At 48.6% G+C, this 24,322-nt stretch overlaps 3 protein-coding genes, 1 long non-coding RNA gene and 1 pseudogene across 5 annotated transcripts; 2 read left to right on the forward strand and 3 right to left on the reverse strand.

Annotated features, from left to right (window-relative positions):
* Positions 1-1,496: 1,496 nt before the first annotated feature.
* LOC112898807 lies at positions 1,497-3,798 on the forward strand. The gene is made up of 3 exons (XR_003229931.1): positions 1,497-3,034; positions 3,116-3,201; positions 3,271-3,798. It is a non-coding gene; the product is annotated as an uncharacterized LOC112898807 (long non-coding RNA).
* Positions 3,799-5,692: 1,894 nt separating this feature from the next.
* LOC112900775 (septin and tuftelin-interacting protein 1 homolog 1-like) lies at positions 5,693-6,382 on the forward strand. The gene has a single exon (XM_025969578.1). The coding sequence runs from the start codon at positions 5,693-5,695 to the stop codon at positions 6,380-6,382; it is 690 nt and encodes a 229-aa protein (XP_025825363.1).
* A 5,389-nt stretch (positions 6,383-11,771) lies between these two features.
* On the reverse strand, positions 11,772-18,171 carry LOC112899379 (annotated as a pseudogene).
* Positions 18,172-19,447: 1,276 nt separating this feature from the next.
* Positions 19,448-20,248, reverse strand: LOC112900776 (protein ALP1-like). Its single transcript, XM_025969579.1, has one exon. It carries the CDS (start codon positions 20,246-20,248, stop codon positions 19,448-19,450), a length of 801 nt encoding a protein of 266 aa, XP_025825364.1.
* Positions 20,249-20,729: 481 nt separating this feature from the next.
* On the reverse strand, positions 20,730-23,994 carry LOC112899377 (L10-interacting MYB domain-containing protein-like). Of its 2 annotated transcripts, none has more exons than XR_003230039.1 (3): positions 22,718-22,734; positions 21,167-21,472; positions 20,730-21,086 (listed from the first exon to the last, which is right to left on the reverse strand). XR_003230039.1 is itself a non-coding variant. In XM_025967820.1 (3 exons), the coding sequence occupies exons 1-3, from the start codon at positions 23,966-23,968 to the stop codon at positions 20,955-20,957; spliced, it is 594 nt and encodes a 197-aa protein (XP_025823605.1). In that variant the 5' UTR covers positions 23,969-23,994; the 3' UTR covers positions 20,730-20,954. The 2 variants fall into 2 exon arrangements, 1 of the variants encoding a protein (XP_025823605.1); XM_025967820.1 differs by lacking the exon at positions 22,718-22,734 and adding an exon at positions 23,749-23,994 and having other exon boundaries at positions 21,167-21,408.
* Between the last annotated feature and the right edge of the window lie 328 nt (positions 23,995-24,322).

The raw sequence follows: 24,322 nt of genomic DNA on the forward strand, positions 1-24,322 counted from the left end.
TTGTGCAGGCATTTCACATATATAGATGAATTGATTGTGCGTAATTATTTGGTTGGCAAAGCGGAAAATTTTGAATGGTTTTAATCTCATGGCATTTAACCAATTGAGCGAAGAAGAAGACCTCATCATATTTAAAAGGCAAAATTCCTTATGTACCATTGGTCTAACCTTATTCCCGCATCTGCCACCGAAAAAAATATAGCTCCCGTATATGCCATTGGTCTTAAATTCTAATCCGTTTAGTGTCATGAGAGTCACTTCCGTTAGCAGCCACCGTTAGAAAAAAATTCGAAATGCTAATACTACCCATGCCCCAATTCCCATCGCAGTCTTCTTCCTCACGAGCCGCGAGAGCACGCAAACCCTAGGCTCAGCTCCAGACCAAATCGACAACAAGAAGCCTCCTCCCCATCCAGCTCACAGCATGCCACACTAAATTGACGACGAGCGGATGGGCCGCTCGGTGAGGAAGGAGGTGGTGCATCTCTGATCCGGAAGGGGGCTTGCGTGGGCTACCTCCTCTCGACGCCACGATTCCAATCCGGCTGGAGCTGCTGCCTCTGCAGTATGGTTTGGTGAGCCCCGCCGGCAACCTCGAGAACGGTCCCCCACTGCTCCCGTCGAGGTATAATTTCAGTTCGTCGGCTGCTGCTCTCTTTCTCTGGCGCATCACATGCCTATTTTATCGACGCCCAATTTTTCCTGCCCATGGCGCGTCAGATACGCGCATCCACACCTTGCACGAGCAGTCCCAGCCATGGCACAACTCCACACACCACCACAACGTCTCTCTCTCTCTCTCCACTTCTTTTCTTGCGACTACTGAACCAAGCCAACATTGATGTTCCTATACACTAATTTTATATATAGCTTACTTTCTTCATTCATTATACCTGTTGGACGACATTGCTTTCTCATTTATGTGTGGCAACAACAATTTGAATGCCCTGTTATATATAATTATGGTGTGATTAGAAAGCATACACATCAATTTTCAAAGCAATCAGAGACATCTTATTCCTTTTCTGTAATATGTGAAACCTGTGCATTGTAATTATTCCCAAAGATTACTAGTATTTTTCAATCAAATAGTAGTATATAGGACAAAGGTTGCTGATTGATCCTTGTATTATCTCTAACATATCTATAGGATGGATCCCGCATTGGACAAAATTGGTTGTACCAGCCAATCAAATCCTCCAACTATCTTTGGAGGATCAATCTATTCTTGCATTGAAGAGTTTAGAGTTGCATTGTCTCAGCATGCTATTAAGCATGAATTTGAGTACAATATAGAGAAGATAGATCCTGAAAGGCTAAGAGCTTATTGTACAGCCAAGAACAAAGGCTGCAAATGGATAATTCATACCTCTGTGTTGGAGGACAGGAAAACCATGAAGGCAAGTATTTTTCTTATACTTGTGTTTGTTATTTTCATTTATTGTTTCCTAACAGCTCCCGCCAGAATTTATGTGTCTTGTTTTATGCTTTTGTAGGTTAAGGTGAATCCATTTGAACATATATGTGACAAAGTGATGGACTGGGTGAAGGATAATCCAGATATTGGTGCTAAAGAACTACAAAATAGGATCTTACAGACTCACTTTGTGGAGATTAACTACAAGAGAGTGCATGCAGGGTATCAGCTTGCACTTGACAAAGTGTATGGAACTTGGAAGGACAACTTTGACAGCTTGTATAGTTGGAAAGCTGAGGTGGAGAGGAGGAGTCCTGGCAGCATGGTCATCATTGAGCATCATTCAGTGAGGGAGAAGCATCACTTTAAAAGGATGTTGATTGCTTTCAAGGCTTGTGTAGATGGATTCCTCAATGGTTGCAGGCCATACCTCTCCATAGATAGCATATTTCTTACTGGAAGGTTCAGAGGGCAGTTAGCTACTGCGTGTGCTGTGGATGGGCACAATTGGCTCTTTCCAGTTGTGTTTGCAATAATGGAGTGTGAGGATAGTGAGCACTGGGAGTGGTTTATGGAAAAATTACATGACTGCGTAGAAGATCCTATAGGCTTGGCCATATGTACTGATGCAGGAAAGGGACTCAATGTAATTAAGACTGTATTAAAAATGCTGAGCACAGGGAGTGCATGAGGCATTTAGTAACCAACTTCAAGAAAAGGTTCCGTGGGAAGGTGTTTGATGAGAACTTGTGGGCAGCAGCCTATGCATGGCAGCCAGAGCAATTTGAGGAGCATATGTCCAAGATGGTTGCAGCAAATCCTGATGTCCTCACATACCTTACTGAGAATCATCCCAACCTTTGGATGAGGTGCAAATTTAGTTAACTCGCTAAGGTTGACTATGTGACAAACAACTTGGCTGAAAGTTTCAATAGTTGGATTAGAAAGTTCAAGGCAATGCATTTGGGTGATCTAGTAGAAAAGCTAAGGCAGAAGCTAATGCTTAAGTTCGATCAGAGGAGGAGGATTGGTAGGAACATGGCTGGTCTAGTATTGCCACACATTTATAATGATCTAAAAATGCGAAGTTATGGATTGAAGTATAAAATCCAAAGGAGTGATGATGATATAGCTGAGGTATATATGGGAAGCATTGGACTTTCACAAAAGATCAACTTGTAGACTTCAAACATGTGGTTGATTTGAAAGGCATGACCTGCACATGTAGGTCATGGCAGATATCAGGTAAACCATGTCCACATGCTATAACATTCATAACATATCTTAGGGAAGAAAATCTTCAGCTTTATGTCGATAGAAGCTACACAATTGAGAAGTTTAGGGCTGCCTATAAGGGAAAGATACCTGCTATGACTGATAAGAAGCAATGGCCCAAGCCTGACAAAGGTTTCTTCTTATATCCACCTTTGCTAAGGAGACCTGCTGGTAGACAAAAACACATAGATTTAAGGCTGCTCATGAATGGGGTTATAAGAAGAAAAGGAGAGGAAGTGCACATGAGTGCCCAATCTGCCACCAACATGGGCACCACTGGAACACTTGTAGAGAAGGAGATCCAGAAGCTAAAGAAGTCCTTGCATTGTTGGCAGCCCAAGCGTGTGTATTCTTTCACATTCCTTTGAAGACTCCATCTATTTCTTGTTGTTTCTTATGTGTATTTTTCACCATCCATTGCAGAAAAGCTGAGAAGAAACGAAAAAAAATCAGGAAATAGCAAACCTAGAAGGTGGGAGTAAAAGAAAGAACACTAATCTTTCTAAGAGGTAAGTAGCTACACTCATCAATAATTGAGCTTGTTACTTGTGAATCGCTCATTTCATCATTTTCTGTAGGGCAAGTCTAGCTCCTATACCAAGACATGAATCCTCCAAATTGTCTACCACTTCTGCCATATGGTGCATCAGCTAGCCAACCAGCAAGTGCAAGTGCAGCAGGAACTGCAATCGAAAAGAAGGGGAAGGGGACTGGGACAAATAAGATTTAGAAGAATAGGAAAGTGAAGGGCACTGCTCAAGCAACACCAACCAAGGTTCCTGTAGATAGTCCTGCCATGGGAACTAGGAGCAAAAAGAAGGGTGAAAATAGTCGTGCCAAGGGCACTAAAGCCAAAAAAAGGCTTACCGACCTTCTATGAATGTTTTGAGGGTCTCTATTTTGGGTGTTATGTGAAGGAAACTTGACCTTTCGTGAATATTTTGGATGTGGGAACTTGACCTTCTATTCTTATTTTGGAGAAATTATGGATGTACGTAGAGCAAACTATGATGTCTATGTATTTAGGAGGGTCAGAAGGCTATGTTATGTGACTTTTAAAACACTGGAATGGTCATGAAGTTATTGTACTGGTCTTGTGATGGAAATTATGTCCATATCCTTATATAGATTCCTTAATTTCAATTGGTGGCATAAACGGGACAGATGAAATTTACAACCATCTAAGCAGCAGGGGCAAATGGGTCATTTTGTACGTTTCTGTTAGTCAAAACTATCGGAATGTAGTCAATATGGCACAAAAGAGATTAGCTTTTATGGCCAATGGCATTCACAAGATACAAATTTTTTAGTGGCAGACAAGGGATAAAAGTTTTAGCCAATGGCATATAGAAAATTTACCCTAATTAAAATCACGTACACAGTAAGCGTAGCTTTTGTCAAGAATACCCACATAATTAATTGACAACTTAGACTACCCAGTTTACCAATATGATAAAATCATACAAAGATTAGCCATGCACCCCGCTTATTTGCGCGGGGAATTCATGTAATACGTAGCCCGCCCGTCCTTAACCAACCGGTGATCGAAGACGAGAGCTCCGAACGCTTTGTATTACGCACTCACGCAGTCCTGAGCAGGCGGTGGGCGAGCAGGACAAAGTTCATTCCCAATGCGAACACACAAGTCATTACTCTCTGACCGATCGCCCACAGCTGGGCTGTCGCAAAAGGTTTCCATATTCGTCCCGACTCGGACTTGGGGGTTCTTGGGCACGCGTATCACGCCCACGATATTTAGGGCCGCGCGCATCGACGTTCGGTGCGAGAAAACGTGCTACGAGTGGTAGCCGCCGCCGCCGGCCGGCCGGGCAACCCTAAACTCGCTCCGCATCTCCCGTCAGATCCATATCCCCAGAGACCTGCACTGCGTGGGTGTACGCCATGGACGCCGGCGAGAGGCGCGACGCGACCCACCGCCGCGACGCCGGCTTCGTCGACGGGAACCGCATCAGCCGGGCTAGTGCACGGTGGGGAACGGGCGGGAACTCCGCGTCTGCGCCACGCTCCGGCGCCGAGTACGGCCGTACCCCGCAGAAGCGACCACGCGGCTCCGGCGATCTCCCCAAGCCCGTCTAATTCGTATCCGCGGCCGTTCCGTCCGGTAACCATGGGGATTCTCGTAGTCCCGCATCGTCGTCTGGGGATCTGGCTCCGCGGGCCACGTCGCCGCCGGCGCCTGGGAGCCTGGCGTCCAACACGGTGGTGGCGAGGATGATGAAGCGCATGAACTACAGGGAAGGCACGGGCCTCGGCAGGCACGGCCAGGGGATCGTCGCTCCCCTCGAAGTGATCGTGCGGCCCAAGAACGCCGGCCTCGGCACCGCCGAGGGATCCACCGGCGGAGATTTCGAGCCGCCTCCCAGCGCGGAGAACTGGCCCAAGTGGGATGAAGCCGGAGGAGCAAAAAAAGGGTAGCGCCATCGGGAGTTTGACGAGAAGATCCTAGCCAGACCACTGGAGGAAGGCGCCGCCGAGGCCGTCGCGCGGGTGCAGAAGGCACTCGCCCGGGCGTCTCGATGGTCGAGTGGCCAAGGGGAACCGTGCTACGGGGAGGGGACGGCGGCGATCGCCAAGGCCATGGCGAGGGTGCAGGAGGAGAGCTCGTCGGGGATGCTCACGACGGCCGAGCTGATCCGCGAGTTCACGGCCTTGAAGGAGCAGTGCCCCCGGGAGTACACGACGTACCGCCTCGCGGACGCGGCGCCGCTCCTGCGCGCGGTGTTCCAGCAGTGGGAGCCGCTCGAGGACCCGTCGCGCGGGCTGGAGGCGGTGACCAGGCTCAAGGACGCGCTGCTTGACGACGGGTCGGCCGCGTCGCCGTACGCCGCGCTGGTCGACGACGTCGTGGTGGGGGCCGTGCTGGCGTCGGCCGCCGAGACGTGGGAGGCCATGGACCCGGAGCCGATGGTCCGGTTCCTGGAGACGTGAGGGGACGCGCTGCCGATCCCGGCGATCCAGCACCTCCTGGAGCAGGCGGTCATGCCGAAGCTGTCGGCCGCCGCCGAGTCGTGGGAGCCGCGGTGGGAGCCCGTGCCGTGCCACGCCTGGGTGCACCCGTGGATCCCGCTCCTCGGGCGCCGGCACGAGCCGCTGGTCGCGACGGTGCGGTGCAAGCTCGGTAACGCGCTGGTGGGATGGCGCGCGCCCCGCGCCACGGCCGACCACGACATGGTGCTGCCGTGGAAGGACGCGTTTGGGCCGGCGGCGTGGGAGGAGTTCGTCGGCCGGCACGTCGTGCCGTACCTGAGGCAGGGCCTACGGGCGGTGCGCGTCACGCCGCCCAAGCAGGAGGACGGCGGGTTCGGCGGGGTGATGAGGTGGTTGTCCGTGGTGCCGGCGCGGGACATGGCGCGGCTCCTGGAGGAGGAGGGTTTCTTGGGCAAGTGGCAGGACGCGCTGTGCCGGTGGCTGTGGGCCGCGAGACCCACCGTGGCGGAGGCCACGGCGTGGCACGAAGGGTGGAAGCGGCTGTTGACGCCGGAGTTGCTCGCCGACGAGCGTGTGCGTGCTCCCATCGAGGCCGGCCTCCAAAAGATCAGCCGCGCGGCGCAGGGTCTGGAGATTTACCGGCCGCCTGGACGGGAGCAGCACGCCGGCCAGGCCAGCTCCTGGCGATACAGATCACGACGGCGCGCGGCCTTTGGTCGTGGAGGCAATAGTAGGCACTGATAGTGATCGGCATGAACAAGGCTGGGAGATGTGAAATCTCTTTTGCGCGTATACATGCAGTGATGGTACTTTGGATTTAGGTGGGATCTGTTAGTTTGTGCTGGTTTGATATGCTTGTTGTGTATATGTAGCCATGTGATGTAAAATCTGGGGGTAGCTAGCTATGCGTTGAACTGGGGATCCTATATTGCATGGTTTTCACTCAGATCTGACTTAGAAACTCGACATTGCTGCTGAGCAACATCCAACTGGAAAACCATAATACAGCGGTCAAATGATAAACCACCTTATTATTTATTTTTTGTGCTGTGCACTGTCAATTTTGAATACAGATTGTTTGAATGTAAATTCTAGTTCATTAAAAAATATGTGTGTATGCAGATTGCTGAAATATCAGAATGCACATACAGTATTAACAGGAACGTACCAGGTATACATACGTATGTGTATTGCTGAAATACCAGAATCAAAAGGAAAATACAAAACGGAGCAACCTCGACACCAGGTCACCAGCTGAGTTTCGTTGATGTTACTCGCCGTACAACATCAGCTTGTTAGTTGTAAATCTTGTATGTTCACAAGTTTTTAGATTCTATTAGGTTCCTTAGTGGCTAAGGAAAGTAGAGGATTTATATCCTTCTAGGTATTTAGGAGTAGGGGTTCAAATTGGTTTTGGCCTGCTGTTTACAGCTAGCAAGCTGTCCCCTAGCTGTAAAACAGCACTGTAGCAGGGCGGTTACTGTAGCAACCGCCTTAGAGGGTCCTATAAAGGGACATGTACCCCTCCAATGTAAATAGAGCTCAATTTTCCTAACTCCTACTTTAGAGAGCTCCTCATTTGCTGCCTGAATTTCCAACACTTGGTATCAAGAGCCACGTTGGGCTGATCCATGGCTGCTGCATCAGCTCCCGGAAGGCAACAGCATGCTGGGCGAACGCCGTCTCCACGGCGTGATCGAAGGGTATCGCTGTCTCCACCAGCACGTCGCCATCGAGGCCGCACCATGGGTGGCCGCGAGGTGATTCTGGAGAGGGTTGTGGAAAGAACAGCAGCAGCAGCAGTGGTCTACCCCATGTTGACCCGGACCAATTACACGGAGTGGTCCTTGGTGATGAAGGTTAACCTGCAGGCAGCGGGGCTATGGGAGATCATCGAGACCGGTGAGGGGGAATACCGGGATGATCGGGCTGCTTTGGCGGCATTGCTTCGAGCGGTGCCGCAAGACATGCACACCGGGCTGGCAACTAAAGAAACAGCCAAGGAGGCATGGGAGGCGATTAGGGAAGTGCGTGTTGGTGTTGAGCGGGTAAAGGAGGCTAATGCGGAGCAGCTGAGGAGGGAGTTCAGTAATCTCCGTTTCAAGCCCGGGGAGAGTGTTGAGGAGTTCTCACTCAGGCTCAACACCTTAGCACACCAGCTGCGATCTCTAGGTGATACGGTGACAGAGAAGGAAGTTGTGAAGCGGCTGTTGCATTCGGTGCCGGAGAGCTTGGAGCAGGTGGCGATCTCTATCGAGACGTTACTTGATCTGAGTAAGATCTTCATTGAAGAAGCCACTGGTCGACTACGTGCTGTGGAGCAAAGGAAGAAGCCGGCGCCGGTGAGAGATGATGCCGGCCGCCTCCTCCTCACGGAGGAAGAGTGGCGAGTGCGTCTAAATAACCAAGAAGCGCGTGGTAGCTCCAGCAGTGGTGGGCGTGGTGGCAGCAACAGAGGAAGAGGTCGCGGGGGAGGTCGAGGCCGAGGCGACAGCCACGCAAGGTCGCACAAGGGGAAGGGCGAACCTAGCAACAAGTTCGGTCCAAAACCGGACGACGTTTGCAACCGCTGTGGCAAGAAAGGGCACTGGGCGAGGGAGTGCCGTAGAAGGGAGAAAGAGAAGGAAGCGGCGGCAGCGGCGAATCTTGTCTAGGAGGAGGAAGAGGCGCTGCTGATGGTGACTGCCGCTGAAGAGGAGGTTGTAAGGGATGTCCAGTTGAGAGAGGAGAAGGTGTTTGTCCAGCTGAATGAAGGTGGTGTACGAGATGTGAGGAGCTGGGTGCTGGACACCGGGGCGACGAACCACATGTCTGGTTCTCGTGCAGCATTTGCTGAACTTGACATGAATGTGGTCGGTTCTGTCCGCTTTGGTGACAGCTCTACAGCGAAGATTGAAGGATGTGGCACTATTCTCTTTGTCTGCAAAACCGGTGAACACAAGATCCTGTCTAATGTGTACTACATACCGCGTCTCACTACAAACATTGTGAGCGTGGGTCAGTTGGATGAGACTGGACATGAGGTTGTGATCAAGGATGGAGTGATGAAGGTGTGGGATCCGAGTGGCGTGCTGCTGGCGCATGCGCCTCGCAAGGGAAATCGGTTGTTTGTGCTGGACATTCCTGTCACACAGCCGGTGTGCTTGGCGTCGTGCACAGAAGATGAGGCATGGAGGTGGCATGCAAGGTTCGGACACCTGAATTTTCAGGCCTTGAGGACATTGGCGCGCCGTGGAATGGTGCGCGGGCTTCCATTGCTGTCTCATGTGAACCAGCTTTGTGAAGGGTGCATGGCGGGGAAGCAGCGGCGGCTGTCTTTTCCGCAGAAGGCAGAATTCAGGGCAGAGGAGGTGCTTGATCTGGTCCATGGTGATTTGTGCGGGCCAATCTCTCCTCCAACTGCAGGTGGCAGCAAGTATTTTCTGTTGATGGTTGATGATAGGAGCAGATTCATGTGGGTGTCGATTCTGCGCTCAAAGGACCAGGCAGCAGATTCGGTTAAGCAATTTAAGCTTGCAGCCGAGGCAGAAACAGGGAGAAAATTGAGGATGTTGCGCACAGACAGGGGAGGAGAATTCACCTCTGTTGAATTCATGGAGTTCTGTGCGGAGGTCGGGATGCAAAGGCAACTGACAGCGCCATACTCGCCGCAGCAGAACGGTGTTGTGGAACGCCGGAATGCGACAGTAGTGGCGACTACTCGAAGTTTGCTGAAGGCAAAGAATTTGCCGGGGTGGCTGTGGGGAGAAGCAGTTGCAACGGCGGTGTATTTGTTGAACAGAGCGCCGACGAAGGGTGTTGAGGGGATGACACCTTATGAGGCGTGGTGTGGGAAGAAGCCTGCAGTTCATCACCTGCGGACTTTCGGATGTGTGGTGTATGTGAGGAACACTAGGCCGAATCTGAAGAAATTAGAGGACAGGGGGAGGCGGATGGTGTTCATCGGGTATGAGAAGGGTTCTAAGGCCTATCGTGCTTATGATCCTATCTCTGGTCGAGTGGTCATCACTCGGGATGCTGTATTTGATGAAGGAGCCCAGTGGGATTGGGCAGAAACAAGGGACAAGGAAGCTGGTGGCAGTAGTGATGGAAGTGGCATCTTTACCATTCTGTACCCAGTGGAGAGGAACAGGGAATACAAAGAAATTGGAAGAAGAGAGGAACCAGTGGTGCAGGGCGCAGCTGGAGGTGCAGAGCAGGAAGCGGAGCAGGGCACACCACAGCCGGATCAAGGTATACCACCGGCAGAATTTGGGACACCACCGGCAGCACCAAATTCCCCTGCTGCTGTTGTGTCACCTGCTCAATTTGTGTCACCTCCTGGTGTTATAGATGAAGAGCAGCTGGATGATGAACATACCGGTGACACACCTCTCCGTTTCCGAACTGTTGATAACTTGCTTGGGCCAGCAAATCCACCGGGTTATGCTCAGCGATTTCTAGAGGATGTGGAGCTCCTGGTAGTTAGTGCTGAGGAACCTGTGTCTCTGACAGAAGCTCTGAAGCATGAGTGCTGGAAAAATGCAATGGTTGAGGAGCTGACAACCATTGAGGAGAACAATACTTGGACATTGACCAGTTTGCCGGTTGGGCGCAAGGCAATTGGATTGAAATGGGTGTTCAAAGTAAAAAGGGATGAGCAGGGAACAATAGTAAGGCACAAAGCAAGGCTAGTGGTCAAGGGATATGCTCAGAGGGAGGGTGTTGATTTTGATGAAGTTTTTGCCCCTGTTGCAAGAATGGAAGCTATTAGACTGCTAATTGCGTTGGCTGCTCATCAACGTTGGGAAGTCCACCACATGGATGTAAAATCTGCCTTCTTGAATGGGGATTTGAAGGAGGAGGTGTATGTAGAACAACCACCAGGTTTTTGGGATGTCAACAATCAGCACAAGGTATATAGGCTGCATAAAGCTTTGTATGGTTTACATCAAGCTCCTAGAACCTGGAACATGAAGCTGGATGAAAATCTGATTGCTTTGGGTTTTAAGAAGAGTCCATCTGAACATGCTATCTACTGCAAGGGTGATGGTGCTGACAGGTTAGTAGTGGGAGTATATGTTGATGACCTTGTCATTACAGGGACTAGCAGCAAGATCATTCAGCAGTTCAAGGAGGAGATGACACTCAGGTTCAAAATGAGTGATCTTGGCTTACTGCACTACTACCTGGGTATAGAAGTGAAGCAGCAGGAACAGGGCATTTCATTGTGTCAAAAGGCTTATGCAGGAAAAATTTTGGAGAAGACAGGGATGTCAGGCTGCAACTCGTGTCAGACTCCCATGGTGACAAGGCTGAAGCTAAGCAAGAAATGTACAAGTCCCCTAGTTGATGCTACCAAATACAGAAGTGCTGTGGGAAGCCTCAGGTATTTGGTCCATACTAGGCCAGATATTGCTTTTGTTGTGGGATATGTAAGTAGGTTTATGGAGGAGCCTCATGAGAAGCATTGGAGTGCAGTAAAACAAATTCTGAGATATGTGGCTGGTACTCAGGATATTGGGCTGTTCTATGCAAGAGGAAGAGGGACTGAACCACTTCTAACTGGTTTCAGTGATAGTGACTATGCAGGAGATGTGGAGGATAGAAAAAGCACATCTGGGATAATCTTCTTCTTGGGTGATGGGGCCGTGTCATGGCAGTCGGTGAAGCAAAAGGTAGTGGCAAACTCAAGCTGTGAAGCTGAATACATAGCTGCTGCTAATGCAGCTTGTCAAGCTGTGTGGTTGGCAAGGATACAAGCTGACATCTTAGGTACTAAAGTGGGAAGGCCATTACTGAGGATTGACAACAAATCTGCTATCTCCCTTATCAAAAATCCTGTGCTGAATGATAGGAGTAAGCACATTGATGTGAAGTTTCATGTGGTTAGAGAATATGCGGAGACAGGGCAAATAGAGGTTAAGTTTATTAGAACAGCTGAGCAGCTGGGTGACATACTCACAAAGCCACTGGGAAGGGTCAAGTTTCAGGAGTTGAAAGACAAGATTGGGATATGTCAAGTAAATTAACCATACAAGGTTTAGGGGGAGAATGTTAGTTGTAAATCTTGTATGTTCACAAGTTTTTAGATTCTATTAGGTTCCTTAGTGGCTAAGGAAAGTAGAGGATTTATATCCTTCTAGGTATTTAGGAGTAGGGGTTCAAATTGGTTTTGGCCTGCTGTTTACAGCTAGCAAGCTGTCCCCTAGCTGTAAAACAGCACTGTAGCAGGGCGGTTACTGTAGCAACCGCCTTAGAGGGTCCTATAAAAGGACATGTACCCCTCCAATGTAAATAGAGCTCAATTTTCCTAACTCCTACTTTAGAGAGCTCCTCATTTGCTGCCTGAATTTCCAACACAGCTAACCAGAATTCCAATCCAAAACTGAAACTTGAGCATTGATTACTAATTGCATTAGCTTCTGAATACCCTGATTTGAGCTGCATTATCCAGGTATCACCACCTGAGGATCCTGGTTCGTCCATCACGCTGATTTCATTATCATTAGTCTGTTAGTCTATGTAAACAGGCTCACTATCTTCTGGTTGACCCATTTGAACCCAAACTGGTTTACAGGATACAAGCTCAACGTCTTCAGAATGTCCAGCATGGAATGATACATCTTTGCATATCTCCACTGAAATTAATAAATATAAATGAAAGCTATACCTGTTAAATGTATTGATTTGACATAAGACACTATAGATGCCAGATAGGTTCTTCCTATTAAAGAATAAGCCTAAGTTGATCTCATTAGTGCAAATGTGTGCCAAAAATGAAAAAGAAAGGGCCAACAAAGGAATAGTACATGCGGAGGGAGCTACCTTTAGAAGGATAGACATTAGTTTGTCCAAAGGTAAGATCGGTAAATGCAATGAAATTGCAGCTGCAATCATGTATTCGTCTCGCACACCTTAAAAATGTCCAAGTTGTCTGCAATATATAGCAAGCATGTACATTTCAGAAGCTGTAACATTAGATAACGATTGTCTTTGGTATGCAATTTAGTGATCACATGTACCTGACTATCTTGAACAAACAGATTATGGAAAGGCAACACTTGACACCCTGAAACCTTATGTAGGGATCCTTTCTGCTTCAAACTCAAACTGTGAAGGACTGGATTCTGGATCTTTTTCACTGACACAAGTTTCTTGTGACAACGGAGTTCTAATGGCTCAATATGAGAAAATATTGGGAGCTGCAGTATTTGATTAACACTCCAGAAACCCTCAATTTTAATACATTGGAGGGATGGGAAATTTGGCAACTCGAGTAGATTCTCACAATTTTTTATACGAAGATTTTGCAGTGCCTGGAGATTGGGCAATCCACTCAGTTTGCTACATCTCATAATGGTGAGATGCCGAAGACAAGGGAAATCTCGGGCCTCAAGCTCATCCCATAGCTCCCAGGAGTCCATGTTGGAAAACTTCAGTGTCTCCAATGTAGGAAAGGCTGTGCTGATGCTGGATCTATAATCACCGCAGTTAATTTCCTCATGGACAGAAACCATTCGGCTCACGTGCTTTATGCTGGTGAGCGAATTGATTGAAAGATGTTTGAGACAAGGTAACCGACCAAGAGATGGCAGTTCTTTGCAGTTCCGACAATCTTTTAGTTCTAAGATGGACAAGCTAAACATATACTGATTTCCCAGCCATAAAGGAAATCTGACACCAGAGAATCCCTTGATAGTCAGCTCCTCCAGATCAGGATGAGGTTGAAGACTATCCAACACAGATGATGCATCATAAGAAAACATGGAGGCGATGGAAGACCAGTGGAGTATCAATTTACGCAGTTCACCTTTGTTCTTGATGCTAGCTTCAGGAGTAATTTGTGCACTTGGCACATTCTCTATTCCTGAGATGCACAACTCTCCCCTAAGCTTATTCAAGTTAGCTAAGTCAGCAATCCCACAGCTGCCTAAATCACTTCCGACCTTGATCACGTGCATTGTCTGTAGGTTTGTTAATTCACCAATTCCACATGGCATGTTCATATTCCAATCATCCATGGATGGTAGTTCCAGATGCCTCAGATTAGTGAGGAATTTGATTCCTTTAGGTAATTCACTAAGGTTATTGCAACATTTGAGATTCATTGAATGCAACTTGAAGAGGGCACTTATTGACTCTGGCAAGTACTTGATTTTGGTATTCTCAAGACTTAGGTACCTAAGATGTATCAATTCACCAACAGAGTGGGGCAGGTGCTCCATGTTAGTATTACTTAAGTCCAGAGCCCTCAAACACCCAAGAATCTTGAACATGCCCCTTGGGAAATTTATGTGCAAAGCATTTCTTTCGTCCTTGAGTTCATCCTTTTGAACAACCAACAATGTTCGCAAGCCAGGAATATGAGATTCTTTCATATATTCATTTTGGAGTGCATAGAATTGTATGATCTCATTGGAGTGGTCCTCATCTGGAGCAAAAGATAAGTGTCGAGCATTTTCTTCTACATTGTTAAATGTAGATTTCTCTATTCTTGAATACTCTTTGGCTGATACATATTCAGCAAGCTCATGATAGAGATCACGCATGACATACCTGTTGCAAGAAGAGTTAGTGTAGTTTATAAAACATAAATGCACAAGAAATATCATTACAACAGATTGGCACCACCAAACATGAAAGCCAAAAAATGTTTAACTAGAGAGGAAAATCCGTACAGATGGGATGGGTAATACTCTGATGACATTCATTTCGTTAAACCAATGGGAGCCGCAAGTCCAGTAAAAATAACATGATTTAACAAATAACCTAAAATGTTTACTAGGTTCCTGGGTTGGAGACAATCGAAATCTGGAAGAATGTCAATAGCAGCTGAAATGTGCAGTAACAGCCACTGAAGAAATAATGGTCAAGACTACTTGAGGCATGGCATAACATTATAGTAGCATACGCTTCTACTTGCGTAACAGTCAGTGGAAGTAATCAATAACCAAGATGCATTCACTAAGGAAACCTCAAACAATTTATGCTATAGTACAAATTTGCTAATTGATAAAAATGTGAAACTTATGCAAAAACGGAAATGTACAGATTAGATGGTGGACAAAAAAGAGGTAATGGTCATGGCTGCGTAATTATGGCCATGTTTGGATCACCTAAAACTAAAGTTTAGTCCAGACTAAACTTTAGATGTCTAAAAGTTAGGTGACTAAATTAGTTCATACCCTGTTTGGATCATAGGGTTTAAAGGTAGACAGGAGACAAACTGACAAAGAAAGTCCGTTTTGCATTACCTTTTTGCATATGCGTGAAGGGATAAGGTGGAAGGGTACTCTAGTCATTTTTCGAATGGTTGGCTCATTTCTGCTGCTTTTAGTCCGAATTAGGTGGGTTTGGAGGACTAATGGACTAATGATTAGTTGGGGTGTGACTAAAGTTTCGTCCACCTTTTAGTCCGCCTGTTTGGATCACCTAATGGACTAAAGTTTATTCTACAGTTTATTCCTGGGATCCAAACAGGACCTATATTATATAGATGTCAAATGCCAATTGTACATTCATTTATAATATTTGGTTTTACACATTTACTATGTATTATATTAATTCCTTATCCATCTCTTATTCTTGCATAAAAGCATTAGCCAGATTGCACTATGAACATTTCTTGTAAACAATACAACTAGACGCGTCAAGATTTGCTATCAATCACCAATAGATGTTTTAACTTTTCAATCGAAACATAAAAATATTGCAACACTCTTTCAGACAACTTCATTTTGTTGATGGACTGCAGTCTATCACTATACAACATAGTGGCATGCAATGCATTTGTGAATGGCTCTACCACCTCCATTCTTCAGCGTGCGATAATCATTGCAGACTAACATGCAATTTAGATACCAAGTAGATATGCTGAGGCAATTTAGATAGAGATGTTTGGGTATTCGAATGCTGCATAACAAAGTATGCACCATCCAAGATTCTGAATCATATGCACAACCTAGTTCAGCTTTGCATCATTTGTAAAAAAGAAAAGGCATAATTGATTCATTAAAAGAAAATCAAACTTAGCAATGTTACCTCTCTTCATTACATGGTAGCCTCTGAAGAAAAAACTTCTCCACTAGGTCATCAAAATATTTGCAGGCAATATCCTCATCATGATGTTCTCTGTCTGCTTCAACAAAGCCTTGTGCCAACCATAGACGGACCAATTGGTCTTTTCTAAACAAATAATCTTTTGGAAATAATGAGCAATAAGAGAAGCAGGGCTTCAAGTGCTTCTGCAAGCTGTTGTAACTCACCAGAAGAGCAGGAAGGGTCTGCCCTACCACTTCACTGTTCCAGAAATCGCTCTGCTCAACAGCCTCCCAATAATTCCTATCAATTGCACTGGATAAAACATGGCCAACGGCATTTGCAGCCAATGGCAAACCTTTGCATCTCGCTGCAACCGATTTACCAATAGAAATAAGACTCTCGTTGATAATACAAGGATCACGACCTCGCAAGGCAGCATCTTGGCACACAGACCAACAGTTAGTATCAGACAGGTAGCCTAATTGGTGCAATCTTCAAAGCCACCATTTTGGCAACTTTAGTGCTTCTCGTGGTCACTAAAATTTTGCTCCCCCTTGCAGCGCATTTCAGAGGCACCTGCAAGCTTGCCCAGCGGTCTCGGCTCTCATCCCATAAATCGTCAAGAACAAGCAAGAACTGCTTCCCCTTCAGCCGATCAGTGATGACACGATGCATCTGGTTAATGTCTGCAAAGTCACAAGGGGACTCTGTAGCCTCTTCGGCGAGTTTCCGTGAAAGCTTCAAGACATCAAATTCTTGGCACACCCATACCCACATCTTAATGTCAAACTTTGAGCTGATGGACTCGTTGTTGTAGATATGTTGGGCTACACTGGTCTTCCCCACACCAGCTGGCCCAACGATAGGAACAACAGAATAGACATCACAGCAGCTAGCCTCGTCAGATAGTAGCATCTCAGTGACCCGCCTCATGTCCCGCTCCCTGCCATGGAGCCGGCATTTCATCAAGCAGCTGGTGGGCGTCATGGGGCTGACCTCCTGCCGCCTCTCCCCATCGCCGCTCCTCAGCCGGAGCGCGTCCCTGTCCCGCGCGACCTCGTTGTAGCGCTCCATGATCTTGGCGATCTTGCGGCTGAGGCGGTCGGGGGAGGAGGAGTACATCAGGCTGATCTCGCGCTTCCGCTTCCCGCCGCCGGCGCAGGACCGGAGGAGCTGGGCCTTGAACCCCTCGAGGCGCGCCGCGCGGAGCGCCTCGAACTCGAGCTCCTCGAGCACGTCCTCCGCCGCGTGCTCCAGGTCCCGGAGCTCCCGCAGCCACAGCGCGACGAAGTCGTCGGCCACCACCCGGTCCTCGGCGGCCCGGAGCGTGGCGCGGATGCGCCTGAGCTTGGCCCTCAGCTTGTCGAGCTCGCCGTCGTCGACGGCGCCCGGCTCGGCCGAGGGCCCGAACGGCCGCAGCAGCGGCGCGGCCAGGCGCTTGGCCCGGAACGCGAAGTCGTCCAGGAAGTCCCGCAGGTCCTCGACGAGCCTCGCCTCGCCGCGCGGCGCCATGGGGTGGAATCAGAGCTGGAGCTGCGCGAGCCTGCAGCTAGTTCGGTTGGTTGGGGTTCCGGATTAAACGGTGTGATTGGAGCTAGCAGCCTAGCAGCGCAGGCATCCCCGGTGAAGACTGAAGACACAAGCGAGTCTGAGACTCCGAGTTGAGGTTGACGAAGACCTCCAATACAACTACACATCCCGTGCACGGGCATGGACAGCATACTTGTTGGCCATCCAATTGCCATTTGACACGAGCCTCCATCTACAGCAACGCAGCTCACTGAGCGGTGAACTCTCGGCAGATGGAATCACGGGAACCAGCCAACCAGGGGCGCATCGATGAGCGCGGCACGGGCGGCAACAAGCTGATCCAAACGTGCTCGACCCGTTTGTTTGCCGTTCTTCGTCTGTCAGCAGGATAGAATAGAATTTTGGCAGCCAGCTCTGGTCTTCCACGGGCGCTCAACAAAGTCAGGAACGGCTTAGACTTGGGACTTGGGTGTCTGCCGAATTAGAGATCACCGCCGACTTGCTGCTTGGACCTTGCATGTTTGCGAACCCGAGTGCTGTGCTCCCTAGTCCCTTCTGGGCAACCTCACTGTCCGACTCTTCATCGAGCATGTCTCCTCCTCGGTCGACCGACCAGCGGCAAGGCCTCGGGGACGGGGTGTGGCGGCTTGCGGCCGCCCTCCTCCGAGCATGGGACGTGGCCACCGACCGCGAGAAGGAAGCCTCGCACCTCTGGTTCTCGACCGTCGGCGACGTCACCGCGAGCCTCCAGGTGGAGCTCAACATCGCGGGCGGCAGCGGCGCCGCGAACGACAGGATCCAGGAGCTCGATGCCGTTTGCCTGGACGTCCCCGCGCGGCCGCCGCAGCAGGCTCATAGCCTCGACCACGCGATCGACGGCGCGGTCGCGAGGCTGGATGAGCTGGCGATCCAGCGGGACGTCACGTGGACGAAACGATCGGGACTCGGTGAGGGCAGCGCGGCTGCTTTCGCGGAGGCGTTGATGGCCGACACCGTCAGGATCCTCGCCCGCTGCATGGAACTCCACCCGACCAGCCCCAGCAGCCACCTCCGGGCCAAGGTGTGCGCGGCCGTTCTCCGGGTTGTCCGCCGCCGCACCGTTGCCGTGGAGTTCCGTCGCTCGATCCACGCGCTCCAGAGCGGGGTGTTCGAGATCAAGATGGGCACCACCGATGGCAACGCCGGGAAAATCTGCGTCAGGTTCGATGCCGTTTGGCCCGCTCCATCAGACCTAGAAAGCAGCGGCGGCTTTGGTACCAGCAAGGTACTGAATTGTTGTCAAAGATGAAAATTTACATCATGTTTCCTTCAGGAATCTGACTCTGCTCTCAACTGATTTTCTCTGAAGAACCCAGGACCCGGACCGGCGTCCACGTTACAATTCAACAGGTTGGGGGTTGCAGCAGTAGCTGACGAGAGGCGCGCGCTGCCACCGCAGTCATCGCATGGCAGCTCGAGTCGTTGTACGGGAGTGATAATGGGTTATTTATCCTCCCTCTTGCAAGAGTGGATCAGGGAAGGGTTCCGCCATGAATGTGCACAGCAGGTAGCTGAAATCCTCTTTTTTCCACTTTCTAAAATCCTACTTATGCGTGATGCAAATATTCTTCTTGGTGTAATAACATACACAAACCACATCGTCAGTAATCTCTCAGGCGTTTATCAAATCTTGTGATGGTGATGTATTATTAGCTAGCCTCTTAGAGATAATAGTAAAATTTTGTATGGTGTATGGTGCTCGTCAAATCAGATACTCTCTCCATTCTAAAATATAGCTACGTTTAGTTTTTCTAAAATCAAACTTTTTTAACTTTAACCAACAACATCTTTAAAAGTAAATTATTTCAAATAGAAACCAAATTATAATAGTTAGTTTCATGATAAACCTACCAATATTATTTTTATGTTATTAGGGCGTGTTTGGCAGGGCTCTGCTCCGTCCCGGAGCTGCTCTGCTCCAGAACTCCAGGGTGGAGCAACTCTGCTCTGGAGTTTTTGTGGTGTTTGGCAAGATTGGTGTCCATAGCTCCAGAAAAGAGGTTTTTGAGTGTGGAAAGACATTCTTACCCCTGTTTATTGAATATATGTTTGTTGAGCATGATGAAGCATATGTAATTATTTTTGCCGTTAATTCATCAAAGGAAATTGAAATATTCGCCCACGATACTGAGAAATGAGTCATTGTACTGATCACAATTACTAAAATATTACAAGGCCATTGTCTTCATCTAACCTTCTAACTAACATTAGATTCTAATTCCAATCTAGAGAAAGAGATGTCGCTATTCTATCACGAAATCCATCCATGGTAAGAAAGCTTGCTTCAGTTGTTGAATCATCAGAGGCATGTGGTGACACTGCATACTTGTTGTACCTATCAGGGATTGTAGGCACGAAGTTAGGATCTCGATCAAAGTTAGCAAAATCCACATCACCACTTGAGTGCTCACGAATGAAATTGTGGAGGACCATAGTGGCAGCAACAATCTTTTTTTGTGTGTGCATGGTATATTTAGGCATTTTGTACAATATTTGCCATTTCATCTTCCATAGTCCAAATGTCCGCTCAATAATGTTACGAACAGACGAGTGCACCCGATTGAACTTCTCTTTTGGACTATTAGGTTCCATACCTCTATGCCACTCGGGCAAATTATATCTTTCACCTTTGTATGGAGCCAAGTATCCCGGGCGGTTAGGATAGCCCGCATCTACAACATAGTACTTTCCTTCTGGAGGATGTGGGAAGTGATCTTCATCTACCTCAAATGCATGGTACAATACACTTGTGTCATGGTAAGACCCCGGTTGACCAGCAGCCACATAGGTGAAACGCATATCAAAATCACAAACAGCAAGCACATTTTGAGTTGGAATGCCCGTCTTTCCAATGTACCTGACTTGTTCATCTGGTGAAACAGAGACACGAATATAAGTGCTATCAAGTGCACCAATGCAATCCTTGAAGTGTGGATATGCTCTTTTATCATTCCGAATCCTCTTGTGGACGGTGGGAAAATTAGGATTGGTTGGTCTCAAGTACTGTTCAGCCATCGCCACCAGACAATCTAGCACCTCATGGAATTTTCTACTAATAGTTTCACCTGAGTGTTTGAACTTGTTTTGGCACCTCCAATTGGACTCACAACCGGAACAAATGAAGAGGAAAATTGCAAGTATCTCATAAGTATTCATATATTTGGATGGTTGTAGCCCGTACCTCTCAACCAATACATCATGAAGATCAATGAATATTTCTATGTTCATCCGAAGCATTTTGTGACACTCTCCTGGTGTATTCAGGGTCTCTTGTAACCATCCAATTCCAGTTTGTATTGATACTCTTGGTGGAGCCTTGTGCAAATACAAATCACAATAGATCTCAGCAAGTTTAGCACCTTTCGTGATAATGTCAAGAAACTGGTCACCATCATCACTAGAACTGTCACTCTCACTTTCTGACATCTGAAAATATAAGAAATTATTAAGTGACACAAGCTGAATTAATGGATAAGGGAACACATAGGCAACAATCTGGAAAAAGATCATGATACATGATACAGGATACATGTTTAACAATCTGAAAAAAATATGAAACATGTTTAACAATCTGAAAAACCACATGACACAAGTCAAACCATGAAACAGGGAAAAAACATAGCAGCCCCACAATCTCTACTTTCCATACTTGCCCATATACTTCCTAGTAAGCCATATCAGCTGCATCCTCTGCTGTGTCTTCTTCATTGGTGCCATTTTGTCATTCCTCAGCACTCGCTATATGCGGAGACCAATGATCTGTACCAATACTAATGATGCTACCAAAACACACTTGTAGTTCCTCTTCATTTTGGAGTCCTTGTTTCCTGAATTTTCCACAACCTGGAATGTCCTGAAAGATGCAAAAACCTCATAAATACAACCTGAAATGTACACAAAGATGCAACATGTAAGCAACAGCTCAACACTTACCGCTCTAGCTTTCTTCCACCATTCATCGTCCATAACGATGGTGCCCTTTATAGGACACCAACCTGTTCCTGTTTGCCTCAACAACAATTTTTTCCATGCCTTGAAATCTTCTTTCAGCTTGTCCCATTTGTTTTTAATTTGCAGCTTGCTCACCTCAATACCGAGTCTATCTTTCATCCCTTTCTCAACTTCAGCATACCCAACCGAATTCAAATACGTGTTGGGATGATTCCCTCTACAAACTTGTTCAGCAAACAATTTGCAAAGTTCCCGAGTGTTCACGGCATTCCAATCAATTTCAACCATCTAAAACAACTTAGAAATCATCAATTTCTATCCTCTAAAACATCCCCAATAACATATTGCTGACACCTCTCAGCAATATTAAAAAAAATGGAGAACAAAATAAATTCAGAGAAAGCTAAGGATGCATATATGCTGTGTGCACTTGCATTGCTTGCTTAGGTACCCTAAAGATCATTCTGTGTGTAGTACCCTAAAGATCATTCTGTGTGCACTTGCATTGCTTAGGCAGCACTTTATAATATTCACCACCAAAAGATGCAACTGAAGCTTTGTGCTGTTAAAGAAAGACTTGGCAATTAGAACTTTTCTTTCTAGGCAGGCAGGGGAATGTTTGTGCAGTGAAGGACAAGAGCACTCACTCATCCACTAGTGACAACCCTGCTGTCTGCTAAGCAGGGTTTTATTGGTTGCTAGCACCACTACTTTATGCTGCCACATGCCATTTTGACCCTTGAGGGCCTGCACATTGCAATCCTGCTGCTGTCGTTGCACATTTCATGCAATGCTGCGACATGCTAATGTGGTTGTTAATCTCTATTGTATGCATCTAATTTCTGATGGCGATCGAGTACATAGGTTCCATGCATCAGAAAATACTAGTGGTGGCGATCGAGTACAGAGTGTTTTACCAAATATGTTAAACCTCTCAATGTGCAAGCTACAGAGCCATGTCAAGCTACACAGCAATGAAGGAGAAAACTAGCAATTTAACTATATTTTTCAATGCATGCGGTGCAACAGCTCCTAGCTTACTTCACATAAAAATACAGTTACTGGGAGCTTTAAGCTTGCAAACAAAAGGTATAATGAGCAGCGAGTTTTGCTAACACAACACAACTGCTTTAAAACAGTTTAGTTTATAACATACTCTACACAAACTGGTAGCCGTTACGAAGCCACTTTGTTTGAAAGTGATGGGTACCACTGGCAATGCCTTCGGAGAGGAGGGAAATGTTGCAATAGGTTAGAGTTTGAGACGTAGGAGTTAGAACTGCAGAAGATCCCAAGGGCACGGCAAATGCCACAAGCCCACGGTCCTGCTCCCGCCCTACATCTGGATGCACCGTGCATCCAAAATCTGCTGCACCCCCATTGGCCTCACGAACTCCAAATTTGCAAGGCTTAGTTACAAAATGCATGTGACAAAATACACAAATCATGCCAAGCTATATATAAGCAAAAGTTTGCTCTTGCAATCTGAAATAAGACAAGGGAACCACATAATACGTTTGCAATTGCGCTAACCTTGCCGGCGGAGGGAGATACGGCGGGGGGAGACGCGGCAGGGGGCGATGCGGCGGGGGCGGATGCGGCGGCGGGCGGGGAGATGCGGCGGGGGCGGATGCGGCGGGGGCGATGCGGCGGCAGGCGGATGCGCCGGTGGCCGATGCGGCGGGCGGGGGCCGATGCGGCGGGGGCGGGGAGATGCGGCGGGGGGCGATGCGGCGGGGGGAGACGCGGCGGGGGCGGATGCGGCGGCGGGCGGAGGCGCCGGGGGCCGATGCGGCGGGGGCCGGGGATATGCGGCGGGGGGGGGGGGGAGATACGGCCGGCAGGGGGGAGATGCGGCGGGGGGCGATGCGGCGGGGGCCGGAGGCTGGCGGGGGCCCGGAGGGCGGCGGGGGCCCGGAGGAGGGGCGGCGGCGGGTGGCCTCCCGGGCGGCGGCGGTTAGGGCAGAAGGGGCGGTGGAGAGCTGTGTGGAGCGGGAGAGACGGGAGAGACGAGTTCGGGAGAGAAGAAAAGAACCAGAAACAAAACGTTTTCTTTGTAACGAGTGGCAGTGGCGGGTAAATTCACTAGAACTCCACACGACGTTCGTAATAGGAGCATTTGGAGCTGGAAACCAGGAGCTCCGTTGCTCCGATCCAAAATACACTACCGGCTCCGGGAGCATTTTGCTCCGAAGTTGGGACGTTTGGCTGGCTCTGGCCTGCTCCCCTTTGGAGTTGGACTCCAGAGTCATGCCAAACACGCCCTTAGTCTCTAAGATTATTTTACTATTTATAGTTAAAATTGAAAAAAATAATTTTGAAAAGTCTAAATGTATCTATATTCGGAACGGAGGTAGTATTTCCTTTCTGTTGCAATAAAGAAGCACATACATGATATACCAATATGCGCGCGCGCACAACATGCGGATGCCCTTTCTTTTTGTCTTGTGCGTTTTTGCCCCTCACTTTTCAGAGAGGAAGCTCAATTTTACCCCTATTCTGTTAGACACAGTTAACGGTGCTAATTTCGTAGAAAAAGATAGATATAGCCTTTGCGATTTTACCCGCATCAAGTAGCTTGTACACGCCAGCCAATTCGCGGTCAAGTTCCTCGTCGTCCGCCGGCCGTTTGGTCCGCTCGGCTGAGCCGCGCGACGTGGGGGGCGAGCGGGCGGCCGAGCGGCGTGGCGCCGGGGCGGCTGCGCGAGCAGCGGCCGCCCGCGCGGAGGTGGGCGAGCCGCGGGCGGTGCGCAACGTGGGGGCGGGCGGGTGGCCGAGCGGCATGGCGCGGGGGTGCGCGCGAGCGGCGGCGCAGGGGCGGGCGAGTTAGCGGGCCGCGCGGAAGTGGGCGAGCCGCGGGCGGCGGAGCCGCGTGTGGCGCGCGACGTGGGGCCGGGCGGGCGAGCGGCGGGCGCGGCGCAGGGCGGGCCGCGCGGCCGGCTGGCGTGGCGCAGGGGCCGAGCCGCGTGCGGCGTGCGATGTGGGGTTGGGCGAGAAAAAATCTGAGGGAGAAAAGAAGAAGATACCTTTGTATACAAAGGGTAGTTTGGTCCTTACTAATTCCTCTGAACGTTTTTCTCTACTTATTTTAATTTTTTAATAGGCCTCCAACGCCAAAAATAGGGATAAACGGTGGCT

The sequence above is a fragment of the Panicum hallii genome, chromosome 7 (assembly GCF_002211085.1).
Source record: "Panicum hallii strain FIL2 chromosome 7, PHallii_v3.1, whole genome shotgun sequence".
Lineage (NCBI taxonomy): Eukaryota > Viridiplantae > Streptophyta > Magnoliopsida > Poales > Poaceae > Panicum > Panicum hallii.